The sequence below is a fragment of the Pyrgilauda ruficollis genome, unplaced genomic scaffold (genome assembly GCF_017590135.1).
Source record: "Pyrgilauda ruficollis isolate IOZ18807 unplaced genomic scaffold, ASM1759013v1 scaffold41, whole genome shotgun sequence".
Lineage (NCBI taxonomy): Eukaryota > Metazoa > Chordata > Aves > Passeriformes > Passeridae > Pyrgilauda > Pyrgilauda ruficollis.
In genome coordinates this window covers 5,219,406-5,245,488 of record NW_024525601.1, presented here as the reverse complement: position 1 = coordinate 5,245,488, position 26,083 = coordinate 5,219,406, and the positions used below count along the sequence as shown (strand labels likewise).

Here is a 26,083-nt window from a genome sequence, read left to right as displayed (position 1 = left end):
TATAAGACCTGAAAGCCTGCTCTTGTACTATAGGGGATAAAAAAACCAAATCATGTATGTCATCAGCTGAAGTCAGCTGGGTCTAATAAACTGTGACAAGTCAGGGCAAACTCTGTTCCTGGAGCAGTTTTTCCTTTGAAGGAAATATTGAAGATCACTTGGCTAAACTTTATGGGTAAACCATCAGCCAGTGATAGCAAGAAGCATTGGCTAACAGAGTTGTCCTCCTTGGAAATAAACACATACAAGGAGATGTGGGAAAGGACCAATATCCCTCCAATGAGGCAAAGAAGATTTATTATATTCACTCTCCCATTTCTGGAAGCAGATGGCTTCTACAGTTAGTCTTGTAACTGAGGATTTTCAGAATGAGCTGCTTCATGGGAAAGAAATGAGGGGGAACAGCATTAGTAGGAGTTATGTTTACTAAGCAAATACAAGGCAAGGGCATCTACTGTAGCAACTGAAGACAGGAGCTAAACCTTCTGGGATGCACATGCACACAGAAAAGCAGCTTATTCGCTCCATTGGGCAGGAGGAAATGGGTCACCTCACCAAACGACACAATTCAAAATCTTCCACAGACACAAGGAAGTAGCATTTAAGTGTTCAGAACAAGACAGTGGTACTCATTTTCCCCTCATATCACAAAGCAAGCAATTACAGTCTTCACTAGCTGGTGTTTCTAAATGGGGTTCAACTCTCAAAGTGCACACGGAATATTTTCCTTAAAGCTATCAGGAGTGTCTTACTCTAATATTTTAGAATCAGCTTAGAATAGCTGGATTCAGTTTCCAGCTGATGTAAGAGTTAATTTTCTCTCTTTCTGTGCAGGTTCTACATTGAGCTACTGTCATGGTGCGTGTGAATGATTCATGATGATTTGCCCCATGTGGTCTTCTGTGGGGAAACAGAAGGAGAAAAAAGCAAGCCACAAAAATGCCAACACAACTACAACTCCCACACAAACTCCTGTTTCTTTAGAACATCATTTATTGTTACTCATCTTTAGTGAAACAAAAGATGAAAAACACACCAAAATGGAACACCACAGGGGTTCTAATGAAACCCAAATTATAAATGTGAACTATTGTTGTTTTAGTGTTAAAACTAGCAAGCTCGTATAACAAAGTCCAAGTAGCAAGTCACTGGAGGAAAAGTGATGAGAAAAGAAAAGCTGCTTATGTTAATTAAACAAAGAAAATCTGCCTGGCAGACAAGAACAGCTTAGAAGCAAATGAATTTAAAATATGTATGTATTTCTTGGTGTTCCCTGAGCACACAGATAATATATGTGCTCATTCAGTCTTAGGGATTAAAGAAATCACTGGGCATGTTGACTAAATCCAGGGAAGATGATCTTTAAAAACAAAAGTTCAGGCATGTCCACCTGGTGTTGTGAATGAAGTTCTGGAAACAACGAATAGAGATCTTACTTGTACTTGTTTTGAACAGCAAGATACATCACAAATTAAAAACCTCTTATCCAAAATAGGGAAAAAGATTCTGCCGGACCATACCATGAGGCACCAAAACCTAATGAGAAGAAAAGCCATTCTTCAGGCTCCATCAGTACTGCTGCTCACTCCTTACTGAAGCAGTGAAGAAGACATTTACCAATAGCTCAGGTTCTCCCCCCCACTCCCACAAATTGTTTTGGCAACTTGATCCCTGTGTTGCAGGAACCTATTTGGAAAATTATGTTATGTCAATAGTCAGGTTTTCATTAATTTAATTTCTTCTCAGACCTGAGTGGATAACCAAGGGAATGGGTGTATCCCATATATTTTCAAGAATTTATTTTATTTCCTTTTATATTTTCCATTAATTGGAATTAAACTTTTTTTTTTTTTTTTTTTTTTTAGAAAAGCCTTCAGTAATTATCCATTAACTGTGTATTTGACATAGGCACACATTAAAGAACAACTGCAGCATATTTCATGGTAATCATATTAAGAATAGTTACATAGCAATTTTATATACTTACCATTGTAGACATACTATAATCTGAGACACATAATATGACTTGAGTAGAGTGAGTAAGACTTCTAGGTGATTGTCTGTATTGAATAAACATCCAAGAATCTCCAACTCATAATATTATCACAGAATGCTTTTTTTATTTTTTTCTGAAATGATAAAATTAATATGGCTGTTTCCAAGTCACAGTTGTTGGTTTTATTTATTTCAGAGCAGAGATTTCCAGTGCAACCACACAGGACCAAAAACTTGATGTACAGTGGCATTCAGTAATCTGTTACAACATCCTGCTGTGGCCATGTGAATCTCCATTTAGGCATCATTGCTTTATTAACCTTACAAAGAGTGCAATATGATAATAAAATTGTTATAATCAACCTGAATGACAACATAGAAAGCATAGTGCAGGATAGCCACACACACATGATTCCTCTGATCTTCTGGAGTTGTGATAAATATAATTTCACATATTTGTACAATATTTTACTTACCACTATAAATGCTAATAAGTGGTGAGTTTGTTTTAAATACTATAGATGCCTTTTTGATTCCCTTGTATTTCTAAGATATGTGGGTTTTTTTGTGCTGAATAGTGCATCCATTACTACAAACCTCTTGAGCACACATTACTTCATGAGATGGTCTAATAAGCATATAACAAGCCAAGGCTTCCAGCCATTTTTGATTTTTCAAGATATTAGACTTCTGATGGTATTGGTATTCTGACAATGTTGGACATGACTATTAAACAGCTGAGTAATAAATAGTGTGCCTAATAGGACTAGGGCAGTAGCAAAGGGACAGTAAAGGGATATTGTAGAAGTGCACAGTGGGAGGAAGAGTGGAATAGGCTCATATGAACCAGTGGCAAAAGCCCAGATTCACTGGTTTTTCAAATTGTTCTTTTGCCAAAATGATTAATTAAAATTTAAAAAAAAAAGGCATACAAAGAAACAGTTTAAAAACTATATGAAGGTTATTAACATAATTATCAATTAACAAAAGAACAAAACAAAACACACCAAAAAAACTCCACCCAACCGAAACAAAAAACCCCAAACCCAAACATATTTCAAATGTCTGGGGACAAAAAGCATTTAAAAAGTAAAATAATTTCAAAGAAGTGGAGATGTTCTATATCTCTCCTTCCTGCAGCATGGTGAGTCCATGGCAAACACCGTTTTGAACCACAGATTCTCTCCAACAGATTTGCTCTCTCTCATCCTCCAGACTTGTCTGCTCATCAGCCTCAGAACTGAGCATGTTCTGAGGCTGATGAGTGATCAGTTCTATGATGATCAGTTCTATTAGGCTCTCAGAGAGCAAAAATGCAAGGAGTGCTTAGAAAATGTTGCCTCCCAAATAAAGGTGAACTGGTGAAAAAGCTAATGGTTAAAAATTTACTATTACAAAAACGCATACATGCCTCAAGACCCAACTACTTTCACCTTTCAAAGTTTGCTTGACTAAAAATTCATCCAGTGTCTACAGAAGTGAACCACCTGTGTACTTGGAATCCAGGTCAGTTTTCATTGCCAGACAATTTGGAACACTTTCAATCATGTTGAATTCTTCTTTGCATTTTTAAGTGAAAGAAGATTGAGCTAAATCACTATCTTGTATGAGTCAGTGCTGTTAAATTAAAAAAATTAAAAAAGGAAAAAGAAAAAAAAAAGAAAAAAAAATAAACCAAGCAGATTACAAAGACTTAATATTACAATATGTGGTTATTCATGACTAAGCCTCTGTCCAGGAGAAGGAATCTCAAAATTGTTTAACACAAACAACAGGACACAGTAATAGCCAATTATTTAACCCACAGTCTCTTTGAGGATCATCTAGCTGAGTAGAAAAGCCATTAAGAAAGTTTTTCAGGACATCTTCTTCTTTGTATTTCCAGGTGTATTACTATAGGAATTCATCTGAAGCAGAGCTACAAGCCATTTCTAGAATTAAATATACTGTTATTCATTTCATATGTATAATAGTGCAATCATCATTACACAAAGGGAGCAATAAAAGTGAAGGGCACATTTATTTAATTTGTATTTTCAGAAACATCATGGATTTCTTCAGCTAAATAGAGCAGTTGAAAGGATAAGCTCTGTATTACCAGCTTCACGCAGTGCTATTTAAATTGAATATGTAACAACTGCAAATATCTAAAGTCACTTTACACCCAGCAGGTAAGAAATACCTACCATGACAGAATTCAGATACTGTATATTTTCATTCTTGAAGATATTAATATATTCAAGCCCCTTTTTTTTAAGACACTTCAGTCTTCACCTTCTGTAAATCAAGACCCAGCAAAGTTGCAAAACTGGAGCAAAATCTGGCCAACTCCTTATCTTCACATCAGTTCCTTTTCTTTCAATATCAAGAAAATTAAAAGGAATAGTTGAGGCACAAGTGATTTTTATGCAGAAGTATAGAAGTATTTCAATAAGTAGACTAAAATTTCAGTATTTAACTTCTTTAAAAAAAGACATAGATCATAGGTCTATGATCACAGTCATAGATCACAGTCACTGCAGTCTTACTGGATTGCTTTTTTTTTCCCCCAGGATGAAAAAATAAACTGGTTCACAGAATTTACCAAATCCACTTTATACTGCCGTTTCACACAGGTCATGTCTAATCAAAGCAAAGTACAAACCCGTGCTTCAAGGGAGCCTGAAAGCATTCTGCTACACCTGACAATAAACGATTTCTTCAGCAAAGACAGCTTCAGTGAGCCCAGTAACGCAGAGAAGAGTCCATCCAGCTGAACTGACGTAAATGTTGCAGGCAGAACTTAGCATGAAAGTGCACTGGCAACAAGCTTTTGAGAATAAGCTCATATCATAAGAGCTTGTGCTTGAAACTACTTTTACAGCTATGGTTATTGTTTCTGTTAAGAGGCACTGCATAAATATGGAGTCATTCATCTAATGCACTTAATATTTCTCAGATGAGGACTATTGCAGTTTTACCCTATGTCTAGGTGTGATAATACTTTGGTTTGCTTTACAGCAGTAGCATTGCACTAGCAATACAGCTGATACTAAAGAGAAGGCTGAAAACACTTGCAGACTGGAGCTGAAAAACCCCAATCTCCTCCTTTACTTCTTTTCATGCTTCTTGGTTAGTTTTCCTCTTTCTAGCTGGAGGCTTGTACCGGTGTTTGTTCGCTTCTCCTTTTGCTGGCTCTCCTGGGAAACTTGTTGCACTGCTCGGAGGATAGCAGTCTGCACAATCTGCTTGCTGGCAATCTGCAGCTTAACTTCATCTTGCTCCGTCCCTGGCTTCTCACCTGCCAGAGCCAAACAAAGAAGAAAAGGAACTAAGAATATGGGGCTAGCCCATGGAAACGTGAAGGACAGAAAAAGAGGAGGGAGGGAACAAAATCACACAGTGTCTGGGGACAGTTTATTACATAGGAAACCTGCCAATACTGAAGATGAATTAGGGTGGAAAGTGCCTGTGCATGCTCAGCACCACAGGACTGAACGAAGGGGGAGATTTTGAGTCATTCAGCTCAATTACCCACTCCCCAGCACTGGGGACAGCTGTGACTTCAGAGCTGAAACAAGAACAGATGTGTTACACTGTAAGACAGGAAAGGAAGATTTTCTCATGCAGCTGTGATTCACATCCATTTTGACTTGAGCTGTGCTTATGGACAGGGAATTGGACTTTATTTTTCAAGACTGACATGTACTCCCTCACCACCACATAGCAAAAAACACTGTTTCATTAACATTTCTTTTTACTTTTACTTCAGATTGAAAGCTCTCATCCATCAAATCCCAAATGACATCAAGGTACAAGATTTTGTTTAGTGCAGTTTATTAACCCTTAGATAGATATTCAAAAATATCTGCAAAATATTTAGAAATACTCAGATTGCTGTAGGTAAAACAGAGACCATTTTCTATGGAAACCTGTCAAATACATATTTTTATGTGAAACTTCCTTGTTTGGCTAAAGTGTTAAAATCTGGAGAAAAATAAAGTAATGTAGTATGACTACTTACATCTGGTAATGAAGAAGAGTAGTATATGTTAAGAGATTTCTCTTTAAAAGTATTTTGATTCTTAACATAAGTGGCAATTTGGACAATAAAGAATGGTCTGTAATGGTCACAGCTGATACTGATTTTAAAAATAATTCTGACACACTTATTGGCATATAGGAGATCAGTTGCTAATTGAAATGCTTAGACTAGGTGCTATTGACATCACTAGATTCGATTTTAAAGTTTTTAAAGATACTCATCTCAGTTCTGTCTTAGTTAACTGTTATGCTCAAGTATTTCATTACATAGGATTTGTAGTTAACTGTCTGTTTTAATTACATATATTAAGAATTGTGTCCTGAGAGGAATCAAAGAGTGAATTAAAGATCAGGTGCTTTTATGAGAGGTGCATATCTGAAATTGTGAAGAATTCCCAATGTTCTTTCAGATGTATTTTCAAGGAAACTTAGGATAGAAGGAAAAGAAGAATCACTTGTTTCCTTAGGGAATACGCTATATGCTTGAGAGAAGAAACAAGGTCCTGCACGTGGGTCAAAGTAATGCCTGATGTCAATGCAGACTGGGCTGTCAATTTATTGCTAGCAGATTTGTGGTGAAGTACTTGGGCATACCAGTAGACAAAAAGTTGAAAATGAGACAGCTTGTAGTCCAGAAATGTATGCTGGTCTTTACAAAAAGAGCATGGCCAGGAGCAAAGGGAGGTGATTCTACCCCTGTACTCAGCTCCTGTCAGACTCTGGTGCACTGTGTCCAGGTCTGGTGTACTCACCATTGTAAAGACAAGTAAGAGGTTAAAACCTGTAAAAACATAGAAAAAAATGTTTTAAACTGGAAAAGCTCACTGAAAAAAATCACTTGAATTCTTGGCACAGTCAGCTTCCCTGATTCAGTTTTTCCCACTCCTCAGCACTTGAAACAGTGTGGTTTTGGATGGAATTAAATGTTACTTAATAGATACAGTGTAGATAATTCTTTACTACTCAAATATGAACTCACATTTTATCACAAAACAAATTACTCTTCTTACTTGGCTGAAAAAGATCAGTCAACACATCTGATGTTCAGAAGATAATGTATTAACAAAAGCAGGAATAAACATGAAATTCTAAATAAAAATGAATATGTTGGAATAGACAATGAGGTTATATGAAATGTAAAAAATTTGCCAATCCTCAAAGCCACTAGCCCCCAGAATTTATTGTTGAAAACATACTGTCATTAAGCACATTGCTATTGAAAATTACAGTTGGCTCTCCTTAGGGATGCTTCATTATTTATTTGGTCCTTGCCAATTAACCTACAAAATCTGAGGTTGAAAAAATTTTACTTTAGAAAGGTCATCCATAGCAACAGTCTGTTGAAAAAAAAGAGATTCCTAGTGCATTTCCCCCTGGGCTTTTCAGTTGTTTATTCAGGAGCAAAACCTGTCTGAAAGCACCACACAAATAAGTGACAGGTAGAGTATGTCTGTTCAGCTCTAACTCATTAGATGATTCTTTTATTTGCTGAGATAACCAAGAACAGAGAACCCAAAACCTCTGGACTAGCTCTGCCCAGCCTCTGAGGGTTTAGGTATGCACAGAAAGGAAATGAAGCAGCTTGAATAAACTTAATTAATATTTGTGTAAAATGGTTAGGGTGATAGCAACCCAGATAACAAGAGATAATTGGCTTCAGACACAGAGAGAATCAAAGCTGTTGGCCTGGGGTGATGTGAACAATGAGACCATTGGCAGCTTGTGTGGACCATCTATATTAGAAACCAAGTGAAAATTATAGTTATTTTGGAGGGTGATATCTGACACTGTGTTTGACCCAGATCTGAGCCTGTGTTGGGACCATTATTTGTAGAAGCTGGAGTGCCAGATATTTCAAGCAGTCAAAAACAAACATCCAGCTCCCCGGGGTATATGGTATCAATCACAGCTGGTCCAACAGACATGATCCTGGGCATGTGGTTCTAGATGACACTGCTTGATAAGGAGTTGGACAAGATGACCTCCAGAGGTCCCTTCCAACCACAAACCTACTCCATTCCTGTGATCTTATCTGGTTAGACTGCGATAAATCACAACTTTTCCACTTCCTGAATGAGTAAACAGCAATCTCCCAAAAAAGCATCCCCACTACCTTCGCTTCTTCCAATTATTCATTTCAAGGAAAGCAGTTGGATGGTTGTTTTCTGAGAAGCTCACTTATTTATTGATACACTGGACCTACTCTGAGCAAGAAGAAAGAGGAGATGACTCATACAAGAATCCCAGAGGGGTTAAGCTGGAACATATCTATGTCCACCTTGCTGTAATACAGACTGCTGTGGACATCCAGGTAGAAATTTGAGTGCCTATAGAATTAATTAGGCACTTTAAGAACTGCACATTTTCAGTCAAGTAAAAAAAAGGGCATAGCTCCTGCTAGTTAGGTGTTTGGTGTTTAGATAATCAAAATGAGAGTTACGAGGATGATAAAACATAATTATTTTTTATCTACTAATTTTTTTAAGATTTGAATATAACTGTTAAGTTAAAATTCCATGGCAAATAGGTCATTTGAAGTAATTTCTGGGAAAAACTTGAACATCAGAAACACATGCTGCCTATTAGTTTTCCTTCTCTAAAGACTACATTTTTCTCTTGAAGTTAGATAATCTTTACTTGATCTCTATCTTTGGATGCTCACCTCTCATGCCCAGCACCCCAATTCTGTAAATGTAGAACTGAAATATCTGGGTTAAGGGATGTTAAATAGAAGACAGCAATTTTATCACCAAAACATGATGAAGCCTTTTTAGCATGTTTTTATTACCTTGTGCTAAACTCCGTAAATTTTATGCCAACTAACTCAGCAGATGAAAAGTAACTTTTAAACACTGGTCTGGTTCTGCAATCCAAAATACAGTTTGAGAGATCCAAAAAACATCAAAATCTTGGACTGGCTGCAGGAATCAGTCACATATTCCACTTCTAGCTAAAATTAGTGGCATGTAACAGTGCCTTGAAATTGGCTTGCTTGAGGATGTTCCCCATGAAGGGAAATATGGAAGAAGTTTGGAAAAAGAATAAAAATATTTGAAGTAAATGCCAAGTATTAATTTCAATTAATAGAACTAATATTAGTTTAAGTTCAAGAACTCCTTGTCTGTAAGACTTTACATCCTCTGAGATGTTTCTACACTATGTAATACTCTAGAAAGGAATAAATGGGAAAAAAAAATAACTACAGAGAAAAAGCATTTAGAGATCAAACGTTTAGGAAATTCACTCTGGAAATTCACAGCCTTCTCTCATTTATACACCTCACTTTCTTCAAAGTATCCTGAGTCACTTCCTTTCCAGCCTGCAATCAAAGTAGTCTCCCGCACTTTCTGTTGATATCCCCTGGGGCTATTTCCTTTCAGCTAGCTAGAAGTTAAATTTATTACACCTTTATAAAAACTCCTAATAAGTAACACTCAATAATGGTAATATGTTTGAATCAACAGCTAAGCTCCCTCCTGTACATTTTCCTAGGATTATTTGGAATACCGTCATGAAGGTAAACTATGACAGGCATGACCTTGCAAAGATGCAAGTCTATCCCAGATCCACTAATGCCGTCAATAAACAGTGGGGAGTTAAAAACCTTTACATTCACCTTTTCTCAAAGCTTGTCATGTTTATTCTTCCTGTAGGTTGTATAAACCACTTTGAACTTTACCCGTATCTAAAAATAAGAATAAAAAATCACATTCCCCTAAATAAACTTCTGATCAATGTAAAATTCAGAATTACGCATAATGCATTCCCCTGTTAGCTATAATTTAAATTCATGCAACAATTCTGAAGCTGAAAGAGCCAAGAAGTAAATATATTTTTCTTCAAATTTACATAAGATTATGCAAGTATAACTTTTTAGTTTTTTTTAACTAAAAATTTACCATTAGTTTTAGCAATATATTGTTTTGGATTGCAATAATTAATGGTTACTCTTTCCTGCAGCACTGCAACATTAGAATTAGTTTTTAAATAAAAAATGTTGCTATTATCATTAGTTCAAGAAAAGTACTAATCTCAGGAAAACCTATCTCAATTCTATTGAAAATTATTACTGTAATTTTTATAACCCAGTTGACAGTACTAATGAAAATTTTAAATGGAATGAAAGCATAAATAGATTATGATGATTAGACTTCATCAGAAGGTCCAGTGTGGATGCATGGGAGCTGTGTACACAGCAAAAAGATGCATGTTATTATGTAAACTGTTTATAAACTACAGATATTGAAAAACCTTACAGAACTTGGCAGGTTTGTAATGACATCATGTATGTGTGAATGTTGTAATAATTAACAGTAACGTTCTTTGCATCAATATTGGAAACCAAGTTCAGTTCTTTAGCTTCCCTTTGCCATTAGGCAGTAACATGTCTCTCCATCTTGTTGGCCACAGGATGGAAGTTCCAGGTGAGCCTCCTCTGGTGAATATTTTGTAACCTGTGAATTGAAGTGGTTAAAAATCTCCTTCTTTGATTTGCTTTAGAGGTTGGTGCTGGGATTTCAGCACAAGAAGCCTAATTTGAAGAAGAGATTCACAATCAGGAAATGTTGATGAGTCATGTTAATTACATCCAGAATGAATGAACATGGCAATCAGCCAGGGCTGAAGACTTTCCAACACATGTGCACAAACCAACTTTGCACATGAGAGTCATTAAAATATTTTACAGAATTAGAAACCCCATTTGTCTCAATGTCAGTAATGATGTCAGCTCAGAGACCTCAATAAAAGGTCCTACAATGAAGTTACAAATTTAATATTTAAAAAAAAAAAAGTAATAAATGTATTCTTAACTGCACTAGAGTTAATTCTGTCCAGTACCATTTCTCATGCTCTGAAATAGAGCCCGGTGAGGTCCTGACTAATAGCTGTCAAGCAGCAGGAGACAATACTCACTTACCCCGATTCCTTGAGGAAGAGAGGACACTGACCATATCAGAAATGCCAGAAGTATTTTAATGTAGGATCCTGTGTTTTTCCAGTTTCCTGACATGCTGTGTACAGGGGATTGCAACATTGACTTTCACTAGAAAAGTTAAGGTTCAGTTCAGGTTTATTTTCTGCTCTAACCTCATTCCCAATTCTTGCTGTTCAACCAGCAAGGAAGAGTGACTGTACAATAAAGGGAGCCAGCACAGACTGCTTTGCTCTTCAAAAAAAATTTTAAGAATGAAGCTGGAATAACCCAGCTCTGAATACAAATGGAGGAGGAATATAATGGCAAAAGAGAAGAACAGAAATGCAGATAAGCTGTCTCGAAGGACGTACTAATATCTACAGAGCAATACTTCATTGTACCTTTTTATTCAGACATTAGCTATACCTCAACTCAGGTTTCGTAATTTTTTTCCCACTGAGTTTTTACTCTTTCTTAAGAGATAAGAATATCTGAAATTCTCTTTGGGTTTTTTGCTATATAAAGCTATCTTTTTACAGACTCCAGCAAGTTATTTCATACTATTTGAAATACGCCAGTGAAAATGAATTTTTTTAGATTAAGAGATTGCTGAGATCTATTGTTAAGCATTTTTTCAATGTTTTAGTAAGATTTCTTGCCATAATTTGATAATATTAACTAAAACCAGATTATATAATTTAATCTATATATTTTCTAGGTATTTTCATCTATAGCAATAAATTAATTCCTTAAGGATTGTGTCTATCAGCTTTGAAGACTGAATGTAGTTCAAATTACTAGTCACTGACAATTCTGCCACACCCAAACCCATAAATGTGATACTCAGATTTTGGTCCCAAAAGGAATATTTCTGCATTCAATTCTGTAAACTAAGATTAATTTAACAGGGTTTTTGAGTCTTAGGCTGCAGTTCAGTGTATTAAAAAGAAGATATTCCCTAAAGAGCATCTGGGACCAGCTGCTTCAAAGTTAACGAAAAATTTATATTCTCTTCATCTGCACAATTTTCCTACTTCTTTTAGAGAACACATTTCAAATACTAAAATAAGAAACCTCTCTACACCAAAAGTGGTGATTCTTCCAAGGTGGGAGACGTCCAGTGGCACAGATACAGGTGACCCATATCATAGAATCATAGATTGCTTTGTGTTGGAAGGGAGCTTAAAGAACCTCTAATTCTAAACCTTCTGCCATGGGGCATCCAGAACCTCTCTGGGCAACCATTTCTGTACCTCACCATCCTCACAGCGAAGAAATTCTTCCTAATCTCTCATCTAAACCTTCCCTCTTTTAGTATAAAGCCATTCCCCCTTGTTTTATCACTATCTGCCCATGTAAAAAGTCACCCCCCCCTCCCCACCCCTGTTTTTTATAAGCCCTTTTTATGCACTGGAAGGCTCTCTGAAGGTCTCCCCAGTGTCTTCCCTTCTCCAGGCTGAACAACCCCAAATCTCTCAAACTGCCTTCACTGGAGAAGTTCTCCAGCCCTCTGTTCATCTTGTTTTTCCTTTTCTCTGAACCCACTCTAACAGGTCCATGCCCCTCTTGTGCTGAGGATGCCAGAGCTGAATGCAGCACTCACTACAGGTGGGATCTCACCAGAGTGGAGTGGGGAGACCACCTCCCTTGACCTGCTGGGCACACTACTTTTGATGTAGCCCAGGTTATGGTTGGGTTTTGGGGCTGTAAGTGCACATTGCTGGCTCACATCCAGTTTTTCATCCACCAGTAGCCCCAAGACCTTCTCATCATGGCTGCTTTCAATGAGTTCTTCCAGTCTGTTCTCATCTCTGGAATTGCCTCAACCCATGTGCAGTACCTTGCACTTGGACTTGTTGAACTTTATGAAGTCCTCAAGTTTGTCCAGGTCCCTCTGGACAACACCCCATTCTTCTGCCAGGCCAACTGCACAGCTTAGCTCCGTGTCATCTCCAAACTCACGGAGGATGCACTCAATCCCACTGCCTGCGTCATTGATGAAGGTATCAAAGAGCACCAGTAACAAGATGGGGCCCTGAATGACACAATTCCTCATCTGACCCTCTTTGCCTTCTACTTTCTACAGTTCAGGTGCTCAGAGATTCCTATCTAAAAAGAAAACATTAAGCACAGAAATCTAGATAACATTTATGTAGGTCTTCTAAATCTGTATCAAAAAGCTCATTTTGATCACCATTGAAACATAGCTTTTGTGTTAGTATCTACTGCTGTAGAGCATAAGCAAAGGGCAAGTTTTCAATGGAAGTTTATTTTGCTAGCTGCTGTGTTTGTATTTCTACAACTTTTTGTGGGTTTTGGTCTTAATGAACTATGAACAGGTTAATGAAAATTTCCAATATCTGAACCTGTTTTTTTTTTAAGAGTAGAAAATAGAGAAACTGTTACATAACCTGTAAAAAGTCAGCAAACATTCTGCTTTAGCCAGTGAAAACATCCTGCTACATTTTAGATATATTTCAATTTATACCAGATTATTCAGAGTCAAAAATTGTCTGGCCTAATGTCAGCTGAAGCAGAGCCCTTCTCTAGCTCTAAAATAAACCCCAAAGCCAACAATAAAAACCCCTAGGAAAAAAAACATCCCCCCAAGAAAGCCCAAAATTTGCATATGCACAGCAGTACAGAAAAATTTCCCTGTTTATTTTAGAATCTGAGTGGAGTATGAAAGCTGTAAATATAGCTATTAGCAACTGAGCCTGAGATTATATATACTCATATATTTATACATACATATATATGCATAGATATAAGTATATATAGGTATATAGATATATAGATATATAGATATGTATGTAGAATTCTGTATATGTAGAATCTCAGAATTACAGAATATGCTGAGTTGGAGGGGACCCATCAGGATTATTGGGTCCAATTCCTGCCCTGTTACGGACAATCCCCAAGAGTCACACCATGTGCCTGAGTGTTGTCCAAATGCTTTTGAACTCTGTCAGGCTTGGTGCTGTGACCATTTCCCTGGGGAGCCTATTCCAGTGCCATGACCACCCCCAGGGTGAAGAACCATTTTCTAATATCCAACCTAAATCTCCCCTGACAAAGCTTCAAGCCATTCCCTTGGACATGTACACATGCATGTATATACACAAAGTCATGACAGAAAGTAAATCAAAAGTTATATAAACCTAAAAGGCACCTTGAAAGAGCAAACTCCTTTCTTTATGGCATTTTTAATTTCATAGCTGTAATCTTGACAGAATCTCTCTACAACAGGATGCCATCACCTGTTGTTTTCCACTCTTGGAACTGATTCTCTGTCTTCCCAGATAAATATTTTCTGCTATATTAAGAAAACTTACTTCAAGACAAAATGTAATGTCAATCTGCAAGTATTTAACAGAAGTGTTAATGGATATGCAATCCCTCTGTACTGATAAATCATGAGTGGATTCACTGCCCAAAGACAGAAAATACAGGCTTATTCTATCAAATATATACACTATAAAGTGAAGCAAACACAAGTAACCCACAGGAGGTTATGCCTGCCTCACCACTAGCAAAATGCCTGAGTAGAACATGGCTCAATTTACTTCTTCAGTCAAAAAAATTTCAAACCCTCTTGAAGGAAGGAAGACAGCATCTTCTGGAAACACAACTACAGGATTTGCAAGGGCAGACAACAGCAACACAGAGCTCACCTCCACTGACTTCCATGGCAAGGCACTCTAAAGGAACCTGAAGCATTTTAGGGCTATTCAGGTCAGTTTTCATTTTTGCTAACATCAGTAAAGACTCTGTTCCAATTGACATCCACTAAATTTCTGTAGAATCTTTCAAGTTATTATATAAAAGACACGATGCAGATGGCCAACTAATAGTCAAAAACTCCACAAAGGCTATAAATAAATTGAAATGCATTGCTTGCAAATAATTTTTGTTTAACCTAGTATTTGTAACATAATACAATGTACTATGTCCTTAAAATCCTTAATAGACAACATTGGAGGTATAGAAAAAAAATCTGCCACTCGCTGTCTTTTACAATAAGGGCATTTATTTCCATTAGCACAAGAAAACTTAAAAGATTGAAATGCTACTACCAGTACAAGAGAACAATTCACCTGCAAAAATAATGACTTGGGGGGACAAATTCTAGAGGTCAGTGTAACTCATTCCTTTTCTACATTCACAGTTTGATTTTCCTGCTCAATAAACAGTTCCAGTTAGGATGTTAATAAGGACTATATCACTTATTACCACTATCCCCCAACTATGAACAACTCCTTCAATATAGGTCATACACAGGCACTGTGATAACAGAATTCTTCTCACACCTAACCTGAATAGGATTCAATCCAGTGACAGCGAAGTGAAAGGTGCCAGCCTCACTTATTCAAGCCTTCAGTTCTGTTAAAAATTATTTGAAACAATAAATTCTGTGCCATTTTTAAACACTATGTTGATTCATACTTTAAAGAAAGATTGTACTTAGGACTACCTGACTTACTAATTTCATCACATTTCTGAATATCTATGAACTAAATTTTTTTCACCTCACTAATGAGGTCTGTTAGTGGAGTTTCACAGCAGGGGAAAGATCAATGTGTCACTGGGAAAAGGTCAGCACAAGAAACATTTTTCTTCAGGAAAAGAGAATGAGGAATTTCCTCCTATATGATTTCTTCCTACCAGGTGGCAAACACTTTGAACTACTGTTGAGAGCAGTAAATGCATTCAGACACTTCTGGGCAGCAACTGGCCTCCATACTCACTACCAGCCATAAGAAATACTGGACAAAACCTCCATTATATCAGACTGCATGAGGCGGGCAAATAGTGTTGGTTTTCACTTTCCAATTATGTCCTATACGTGGACTTTATCAATATAAAGCTATCAAATAAGAATCCTCTATGTATATACTTTTAATTTTTTTTATTATGGTTTTTTGGGGGGACTGCAGAACTTAGAGCATTAGCAGAATGTAGCATAGCAGTTAATAAGGACAAGGACTGTGTCCTGTCTTGTTCTCACGGATGAAAGACACTGCAAAACTGAGTGCCAGAGTACCACAGTCAGCACAAACACTGGAGATATCCCACAACAGGGTACCTTCAAAGAAGTCTGCTTATTGATAGCAATTTTTACATTCATGAACAGGCCCTTCCATACTGTCTTGATCTGGATATTGTGGTCAGGAATCTGCAATAGTACCTGTAATACTATAATAAAAAAAAAAAAAGAAAAATTATGTCAAGAAATTTCACATGTTCACGTTCTGCAACACAACAGGTTGTTGTTATCCCAGCTTTTCCACTGGAGAAGATCAGGATTATTCAGACCAGTAAGAACATCTGTTTCAGTACGCAGCTGCTATTTCTTCAATTGCAGTATAATGAGATTCCTAAAATGTTTGGTACAGGATGCATTTCTGATCTTCAGTGTCATTATACAAGTCTGCTGTGTTGCTCCCAGCTTAAAAATGTCAAGAACAGCTGCACTGATGAAAAGCTCATTGAAAACCCACTGGTGTTGCTGTTGCATGAAAAAGGTGCTGAGCTGTGAACATTCTGACTTCTCTAATGTCCATCTTTAAACTTTGTGTTCACACTTTTTTTAACATAAAAATATTGACACAAAAATCAATTCTATAGCCTCCTCCTTCTTCTAGAACTATAGGGTTTGAGTATAGCATCTGAGTTTCTAGTCATAAAGAAACTGTCAGGTAAAAGGAATTCTTCAAATGACACTGACAAATAACAAGATTCACCTGAAAGATGAAATCACACAATTCAAAGCAGACAGAAGCTTAAGAAAGGGAGTCTTTTACCTGAAACAACCTGTCAGTGTAAATATTCCAGTCTTTCTTGAGGTATTCAGTTCAAAATGGATTCCTTTCTAAAATAAACTGTGTCAACAAACAACCAAAAAAACAAAACAAAACAAACAAAAAAAAAATCACAGCTTTGTACTGGATGAAACAATTATGGCCTGCAGTGATGAGACTCTATTATTCAGTTATTTTATTTATGGCTTTACAGAGTAAGAGTAAGACATAAGTGTTTGAGTGATTTGTGCAAAATAGCATCAGAAAAAAATTCTTCAAGCATGAAAAACACCTTTATATTGTGTTTGTTCAAACAAATCATAAGTAAAGAGTGGTGTTTTTTAATCTTTGCATTAGGAAAACATTTTAAAAATGAAAAGAAGCAAGGAATATGCCCAAGGTAATTTTTGGGAAAGTAAAAGTCTGCAAAAAAGTAGTTTGATTAACAACATTTAAAGTTACTGTTAAATCTGGTAAATGCTGATATTGGAAGTGATCACATCTTTGTAAACTAATGATCTGCTATCAGCAGAAACCTTGCTGCATAATCTAATTTTACTAATGTGTTAGAACAAATAAATGTTTTAATGCCTCTTCATTTCCTGCCTCACAATGGCATATGTTTAATCTGTGGAATTATTTACAATTAGCAATATTTTATAGGCTAATCTGGCATTGATATTTTTAAAATTCTGGAATACACCATCTTCTACAGAAAATTTAAGAAAAACTTTGTAAGAAAATCTGCCAGTTTAAAATTATGACTTCTCTCTGGTTTTTGATCTAATCCTTGAAATTTCATGCTTCTCTACTGCAGTATCCTATGCATCTCCATCCTTACATGCAATTTAAAATAATACATTGTTATCGACATCTTAAACTGACTAAAGCATTTCAGTTCAGGAAAACTAAAGAAACTAAACCTTGTAACACATAGCTTGTGTGAATTCCAAGTATCATCCCCCCATTCTAAGGGCAGCACAACATGTGTGAATTATCCAAGAAAATGAATGCCCAGACATCTCACAGAGTTTGGACTGCATTTCCTATATATCAGGACATCATTAGTCAATCAGCACAAAACAGTGCAATGAAACCTGAGTCAAATTAAACCAAGAAAAAAAATGCACTCTTATTTCCTTTTCTGGAACAGTCTGAATATTAATTAAAGTGGGAAGGAAAAATATGAATAAATAAAGAAAATTAAGAATACCTTTTTGCATACCTACGAATCGCAGTACACTGTCTAAAATGAGCCAGGAGGTCCAATTTTGGCATGGAATACTGCCAGTTTTACAATATTTTTATCTATCTATCTATCTATCTATCTACCTCAGTTATAGCCAGGCTTCTTTGGAGGTTGTTTGTTTTTGTGCTGCTTTGTTGTGTTATTTTGTCAACACAGGAGATAATAAGTTTTAGGGAGCTGGAGATTAACAGGAAAGTATGTATTCAGTGAACAGTCAGCATTGCCTTTTAAAAAGTTATTTAAACTTGATAAGCTGTTTCTACTTAACAGTTTACAAATATAGCCCATTAATTCAGAGTTCTGAAATAACATATCCAAGACCTTAAGAAAAAAGACCATAATCTTATTAATCTGCAAAATCTTATCTTTGTTGTCATGTAAATGACATCCATAATTTTTGTTTCTGGAAGAGATTTCCTCTTGATTGTTGTTTTGTTTTCTTTTTTCTATCCCATACTGGAAGATTATCATTCTGACCCTAAACACTTACAGTTAGATAAATCTTCTACTTTCTCTCCCTTCACATCCCAACAAATAAATGGAACAGAAAATGAGGTCATTCATGACAGTGAGATAAAATCAGAAAGTTGACTTAAGAAATGAAAGTCAGTTTCTTAGTAGACTTTTTTACATCATATGTCCTTAAGTATTATGAAGATGCTAAAGATGCATAAACCTCTTTTCTTTTTTTGTATTTTTTTTCTTTTTTTTTTTAATATCTGGTGCAGAGATAATGCCAGGGCAGAGCTGATTTGCAAGGAAGAAAAGCAATAAAAAATTGGAATCTACTCAGGCTTGCCCTGCTTGAAGACTATAGATTGTTTTATCATCTCTTTTACAAATTCCCATTTAGTTGCCCTATGTATTTTATGGCAACATTTGCAAGGAGACCATGGGCTTTTCTTTGAGTAAAGGAAAACCGAAGAATGACTATATAAAACAGTTTTAGAAGAGGATTTGTTTTCTGTCTATGGATTAGAGTTTTGAAAAGAACAATTCATGCAGTCATTAATGAGCTTTGGGGTTTGTTCTTCTTCAGCCTTTGGAGAAGAAACGTGCATGTTTTCATTATTTTAGTGGTAATCTCTTCCTGAAGTATTCCAGTCCCACAGAGCATTTCAAAAACTTGTACAGTTAATGCTGACAGTGTGACAGACAAAAGGAGTTCAGGAAAGAGCCACTAATGCTGAAGGTGTATTACAAAAAGCAGTGAATAACTTGCTTCCAATTTCAGAACACAGTGTAAATATGAATGTATGAAATTAGAGAGCAATCAGACAGCTAAATAGACAAAATTAATGGGATTGTTGAAAAGAGATACTGGTTTTTTTCAAAAAATTAAACTGAATTGGGCAGCAAAGTCAGTCCTAAGAATTTTTTTTTTTTATATGACAGTGTAAAGCTTTCAGATTCCTACCCTTTCAGAGATTGGATATAGAATTTCAAGGAAGATAAAACTTCTGTTAGCCATGCGAAACAAAGGTATTAATAGTTATTCATTGTCAAGTTGCAACATTTACTTTTCCTTTTCTATTGACCCACTATTTTACTGAAAGTTATACATCTTTAATGAAGTTATTTTCAAGCCATGTCCCTACAGAAGATGTTACGCATTACTTACATTTACACCCTGGAGCTACTGGGCCTCTCATCTCTCTTATCCTTTTCTGAACAACCAACTGTCTATTTCCCAGCAGAATGTACCAAATCCAATAAAAATTGCTGTAGCTTTGCTTCTTTTATGGGTTAACACAAAAGTATACTATGCACTAGAAATTCTGCACTCTCATACAGTGAGATCTCACATTAGATATGAACTGGTGAAATCTTCAATTTTGTTCCAGTAAAAACTGGACTAAACAAACTTTCTGTTCTCTTTCATTCAAATACTTATTTTGTTTTGAGGGGGGGGAAAGAGGAAATGAAATTTGTAAATTATTTCCATGAGTTTCAGGGATGCTCATATTGGCAGCCACTGGTGCGGGTGCAGAGGGGGACTCGCTCTCCAGTCACTGAAAGGCCACATCCCCCTTTGTGACCCTTTAGTGCAGTCTGACAAACATAGCACCCTGCACACTACTATAAGAGGCTCCTGTCCCTGATGAGAACCACGGGGTGACCCTCATAACCTTTGGATCCACAGCTAAAGAAATCCCAAGCTAAATCACCTCCTTTGAACCTGCCTGCGGGCAGCTCTGCCTCACCCATTACCCACTCCCCGCAGCAGCTCTCCGGCATGGCCGGGGCCTTCCTGCGAGGCTACCCGCCTGGGATCGGGATGCAGCTGCCCTTACCTGGAGCGAAAACCATGGTGCCGCCCGGGCAGCACGGCTCAGCACCTCGGACAGCTCCCGGCCCCCGCTGGGATCAGCACCCGAACAGCTCCCGGCCCTGCTGGATCAGCACCTCGGACAGCGCCCGTCCCGCCGGGCTCAGCACCACGGACAGCGCCCGTCCCGCCGGGCTCAGCACCACGGACAGCGCCCGGCCGCGCACGGCGGCGGAGGCGGCCGCGGTCCCTCCCTCCACAATGCGGCGGGGCGGGGAGGGGGCCGGGGCGCCCGCACGGACACACACACACACACACACACACACTCTCTCTCTCTCTCTCTCTCTCTCTTCTCCTCTCTCTCTTCCAGGGAACCATCACTGCCATGACTCCTTACCCTGAAGTGGCAGCAGGGGTAAGGGCAAAAAGGAGAAAGCAACAGCGATCTGCCAGGCAGGGAGACCGGCTAATTGCTCCTAATTACCCCTCTCGACAACAGTCCCTCTGCCTGATATTTTGGGGTGCGCTGCTTTCACTGCAAGACGACAGCACTGGTAACAGGCTTCAGCAACACCATAGTTTGTCACAGCATTTTTGCTTCCAAAAGCTCAGATGCTGAGGAATTTATACTCTGATTTCACAGGCCCGTTAACCCAGCTGTACCCAACAGCAGCAACATGAATATTTCAGCATATAGAAGATGACATCAAGGCAAAACAGTATAAAAAATAATGAATAGTAACACAATAAAGACAATGAGGGTCAACAGCAAAAGACTACTTAAAATTTCCTACCATCTTTTAAGTTTCAGGTTTAATTTACTTTTGTTTGTATAACCCATAGTCAGGATTCCTTTGGACCATGAACTTCTACAGCAGAAGTGAAAAACACAGCCAGATGGGACAAGCTTTAAAAAAACTAACTCTCCTCTTTAAACCTAACTTGCAAGAGGGATTTTGAAAAACATTATCAGTGCAAATTAAAGAAAGTACATTAAAAGAAAAAAAAAAGCATAAATTTTTGCATGTATATGTTTGCAATATGCAATATATTTTCCAATCACATTTTCATAACCTAAGATACTCTTACAAGCTTATTTCATTCTTTTCATAGTCAAGCATTTCACAAACAAAGAATTCTCCAATTAACCTGGGATATTTGAACTCTCAAAATAAGGCCTTATTCTTAAAATACAGATACAGAAAAGCACTGACCTCCTTAAATAATATTGCTTATATACTTCAGCAAGAGCTCAAGAGTGGCATTACTGTCAAAGTTAAACTAATCATCTGGGTAGGTGGGGGGTTTTTTTGGGGGGGTGGGTTGTTGGTTCGTTTGTTTTTTCTTTTTCTTTTGTTAAAAGTGTGTAACATCATTTCTCATTGGGAACTCCTTGCAGATTTATCTTCACTTACCATTTCTAGTATTCAGTTTCTGGATAGTCCTTCTATGCCCTTTAGCAATTTCAGCTTCTTTATTGCTATTTGTTTCCCTCTTCTGTCTTATATTTCAGGGATCAGTTTCATTTCTCTCAGATGGCAACAGAATGAACGAATATAAACATACCCCTGGTTGCTCAGGAATGGTGTTGCCTTTAAAAAGTGACTTCAAAAATCTCTATTCTAACCTTTCCTCATCTATCATTATTCCCCATCAGCTTAAGTATGAGAACTAACAGGGTACCTAAGAACTCAACTAGAAGAATTTCTAGTAAAAGTAACCCCCACAAAATACAGAAACAAATGCAGTCAGTAATATTCAGCATTCTTAAGAGAAAGGTGAAGGATACCCCATAATCTTTACAAAATCATGATTGATCCATAATCTGAAAAGACTGCAAGAAAATTTACACTGGTATTTCTATGATATATCCATTATTTGGCCCTTAATACTTGATGGAGAGTTATCCATCATTAAAATAAGGTATTAAAGCACTTCTCAAAAAGAAAATCTACTGGATGTATTTCTATTACATACAGTCTCAAATTACATGGATGTTTCTAGGAATTGTGTTTTGAGATGGTGGAGCAGCTTGCTAAAAGATTTTTAAAACAATAAATATTATTCGGTGATATCAAAGTCTGTAAGTAACCTGCAAAATTCTAGGTGGGTATATGCAACGTGGAAACAGAACCTACACCATTCTGGTGAAAGAATACAGTTCAATAACAATAATGCTAATGAATATCTTTCTTTAACTGCTATCTTTATTTAATCTGATAAATAAACAAGTCGCACTTTATTCTAGAGTTTGCAGTTTTCTTGCTCAAACTAAAAGCTAACAGTAAGTAATGTTTTCTGTTAGAGGAAAAAATGTTATCAAAAAGCTTTTTGAGCTTCTTTTTGTTATAATTTCTGGATTTCGGATTGGGTCACAAGTTCAAATTCATTCAAAAAAGCACGGAAATAACTGCACAGGACAGAGATCTATACTGAACTGTCACCTCAGAAAGAGTGTGGAGTTAATAAAGTACTAAAGAGTGCACTACTAATTTTTTTTTTTCATTCATCTTCAGAAAAGTGGAAAACAACACCAGTAATGCCCACTTATTTAAAAAAATCCCTTGAGAATTAAGCATATTGGTACAAAGGAGATTATATCATTAAACACAATATATTTAAAGATGTTCCATCAATGTGTATGAAATAGGAAGCACAAAAACACTTTTTAAAAATCTGTATATATTTTTATCAGCAATTATACAATCCCTGCCTTGTATATAATTTAAATTCTTAATCTTTAAGTGAGGAATTACTGATTTCCATATAACATCAGCAGACTTAAAAATTCTTTGGTATGTATCTTCAAATACTTCTTTGAAGATGTCTTGGCTTACTTATAAAGTACTTCATTAAAGACTTTAACACTTTTTTAACAGACAGCTAACATTTCTAGACAGTTACAACAATCATGCTGATTGATGTCACCTTAAATCATCCATGCTATTCATAATTCTGTGGATTTAGATCTGAACCAAGCCCTTTATTCTAATGGAGCTGAGAACAATTGTTTGGTCACATAGGTTCAGAAGCTTAGTAAATCTCTATTCAGGAAGGAGCCCTTTCCACCTGGTGATGTGCAAGATTTCAATGTTTTGTTAAAAAAACATACAACTAACATTTTACAGGTAGTATTTTAAACTCTTTTCTAAAAGAATCATTCAGAATGAATCACCTAAATATAAATTAACACATTCTATAATAAAATTAAGATAATGAGATAATAAAGATTTCATATGTCTTACATCAAATGCATTCAAAAGTATTATATTTTGTAAAATTATTTTTTTAAACCCAACTTTGAGAACTAATTATCTCTGAGCCTTTTTTCTTTATTTCCTCCCACATTTATACATTAATAATCAAATCTAGATTTTTGGGAGGAAAAAGTAATATGATTAGGAAACTGCTTGAATTATTTGATGTCTTTTTGCTATATTGGCTAAGACCATAATGGTCTTCAAAAAGTGATTACAGTCATTGTAGTCTCATGGTTAAGCTTAACATTAGAATCTTGACTAGCCAAGATGCAATATATTACGTCTGAAACTACAAGGAAGCTGTTTAGAGGAAATTGTGACTGGGCGTCATCAAGAAATATCTAAACATAGATGAGTATTTGAAATGTCAAATTGCAATGTGTACATCAGGGATCATAATAGTCAGGATCCTAGATTTAGAAATATAACATTTAATACCTCTCTGATTAATATACCTCTAACAGACAGAAGTAGAGAATAAACAGAGAGGGTAGAAAAGAAAAATAAAAATAGACACAAGTGCCATTCTCCTGAAAAAAAATAATGAAATAAAAAGCCAGTTACCTTTCATGAGTGCTTCAGAAGAATAGTGGTACACAGATTTCCAGCAGCCAAAGAGATGATACCATGAAAGCTAGAAGCAAGAACACACAACATTTCCCAAAAAAAAAAAAAAAAAAAAACAAAAAAAAAACCCAAACAAGCTGAATATCATTAAAGATAAGTGCAGCCAACAGTATTTTCATTCATTGGTCTATTCATTTTTCTTAATTAATCTGATAAACTACATAGTGGTCCAGAGCTGTGATTCACAAATATGAAAAAATTTAAGACAGAGTCTAGTAGAAATAGCCACACAGTTTTGTTTCGTTTTTTTTTTTTGTTTTGTTTGTTTGGGTTCTTTAAAATATCACAAAGATGCATCCACCCCAGGACTTCTCACAGCCTGTAAAGATATTCCAAAACACCCACATCCATCTAGGCAATATTTCTAGCTGATTATATTGCCACCCTCACAACATCTGAATGCCTTGCACACAGCCATTAATGACTATCTTCCAACAGTCCCATAAAAAGTAAATTGGTATCTTTCTGTTATAGATAGGAGTCAAAATTAGAGAAGCTGAACCCAAAACAAAAGCCAATCAATAAAAAACTAAGACCTAGATAAACTCAGGAGGTTTACATAAAAGATTCAATGACTCACCTAAAATATTACTACATACACAACTGTGCAGTGGAGCTAAAGTGATCGCTGTTCCCACCTGCCACACCTCTGCTGGTTGTCAGTCCCTTCACCAAGACAGATGAATGAGTCACAGTCCAAAATTTAGAGTCTTTCCATCACACAGGAATTCTTTTATACAGCAAGGAATTCAGTCCAGTCAAGTCCTTGGCTAATGACTTTGGATCTGGCAGAGACACTGTGAAAGATACGCAGAGGTTTTAAAGGACCTCACACACAACCACTGTTATGTGACCTGTCTCCTGACATGTCTCCATGGACCAGGCCATACCATTCTGCACCATACTGAAAATGCATAGGATGAGTTGGAAGTCTCCTTCAAGTGAAATTCTTATCATCAGACCTTTTGTATTCCTATCAGCAAAACATTCGCTTCACTAAAAATTAATATTTTTGTGTCTTTCTTTTATCTATGAAAATTGTTTTAAAACTGTGATCATGCCACAGCTTATTAGTGTGTCTAACTTGACATACAAGTCATAAAATTAGGCCTTTTTCTCAAGTTTTGAAGGAACTTAAATGGAGAGAAGCATTTATGACCCAGGGAAGAACAGCTAGCCAATGAGCTAAGAAGAAGAAAAGTCAACTTTAGAATGACTGAAGATTTCCAGGCTTAGAAAAAAATACCATTAGAGTATCAATCAATCAGTTACATATTTTGATAAAATTAAACCTAAATATTAAACCACATGCTTAATTTAATGCTCAAAGAAAAGAAAAAAGGTCAGTAAAATGTAAATATCAAAGTCATAATTTGAATGTGCTACTAAATAGCTTAGATTGTTCAAGAACTGAGAATGGGGAAATTATACTGAATTGCAGCAATATGAAATACAAACGGTAAATACACAATACAGCTTCCTAACTTGCCCTATAAAGTCAAAAGAATGGTGATTAAGCAATGTGGACAAACAAGATAAATACATTAATTTTAAATAAAGTTTGAAAACATCAACTTCGACACAAAAGAAAGGATTTAAAACAGTAGAGTTCTAAAACTTTAAATTATTTTAGCAAGATTCTCAGAGCATAATCCATGTCCATCTGGAAAGTATCTACAATAGGACAATCCTACACCTGTAGAATTTATCACATCCATCAAATCAGAGCTCCTGTCTGACTCCATTGAATCCTTGAAACAATGAGAGATCTGCAAGAAATCTGGATAGAAGTTAATTATTGAAGTGGAAAATGAAACCTATTCTTCATATCGAAAACATTGACTAAGACTCTTAAAATGGGTAATTGTTCACTTCATTTAAAACATTTGTGTCTAACATACGTCTGATTATGATGGCAGCAATGACATTTTAAAGTAAGCATTT

General features: G+C 36.4%; 1 protein-coding gene across 1 annotated transcript; it reads right to left on the bottom strand.

Annotated features, from left to right (window-relative positions):
* Positions 1-4,007: 4,007 nt before the first annotated feature.
* AKAIN1 (A-kinase anchor inhibitor 1) lies at positions 4,008-24,100 on the bottom strand. Its single transcript, XM_041477701.1, has 2 exons — positions 24,077-24,100; positions 4,008-5,275 (listed from the first exon to the last, which is right to left on the bottom strand). The coding sequence occupies exons 1-2, from the start codon at positions 24,081-24,083 to the stop codon at positions 5,085-5,087; spliced, it is 198 nt and encodes a 65-aa protein (XP_041333635.1). The 5' UTR covers positions 24,084-24,100; the 3' UTR covers positions 4,008-5,084.
* Positions 24,101-26,083: the final 1,983 nt, after the last annotated feature.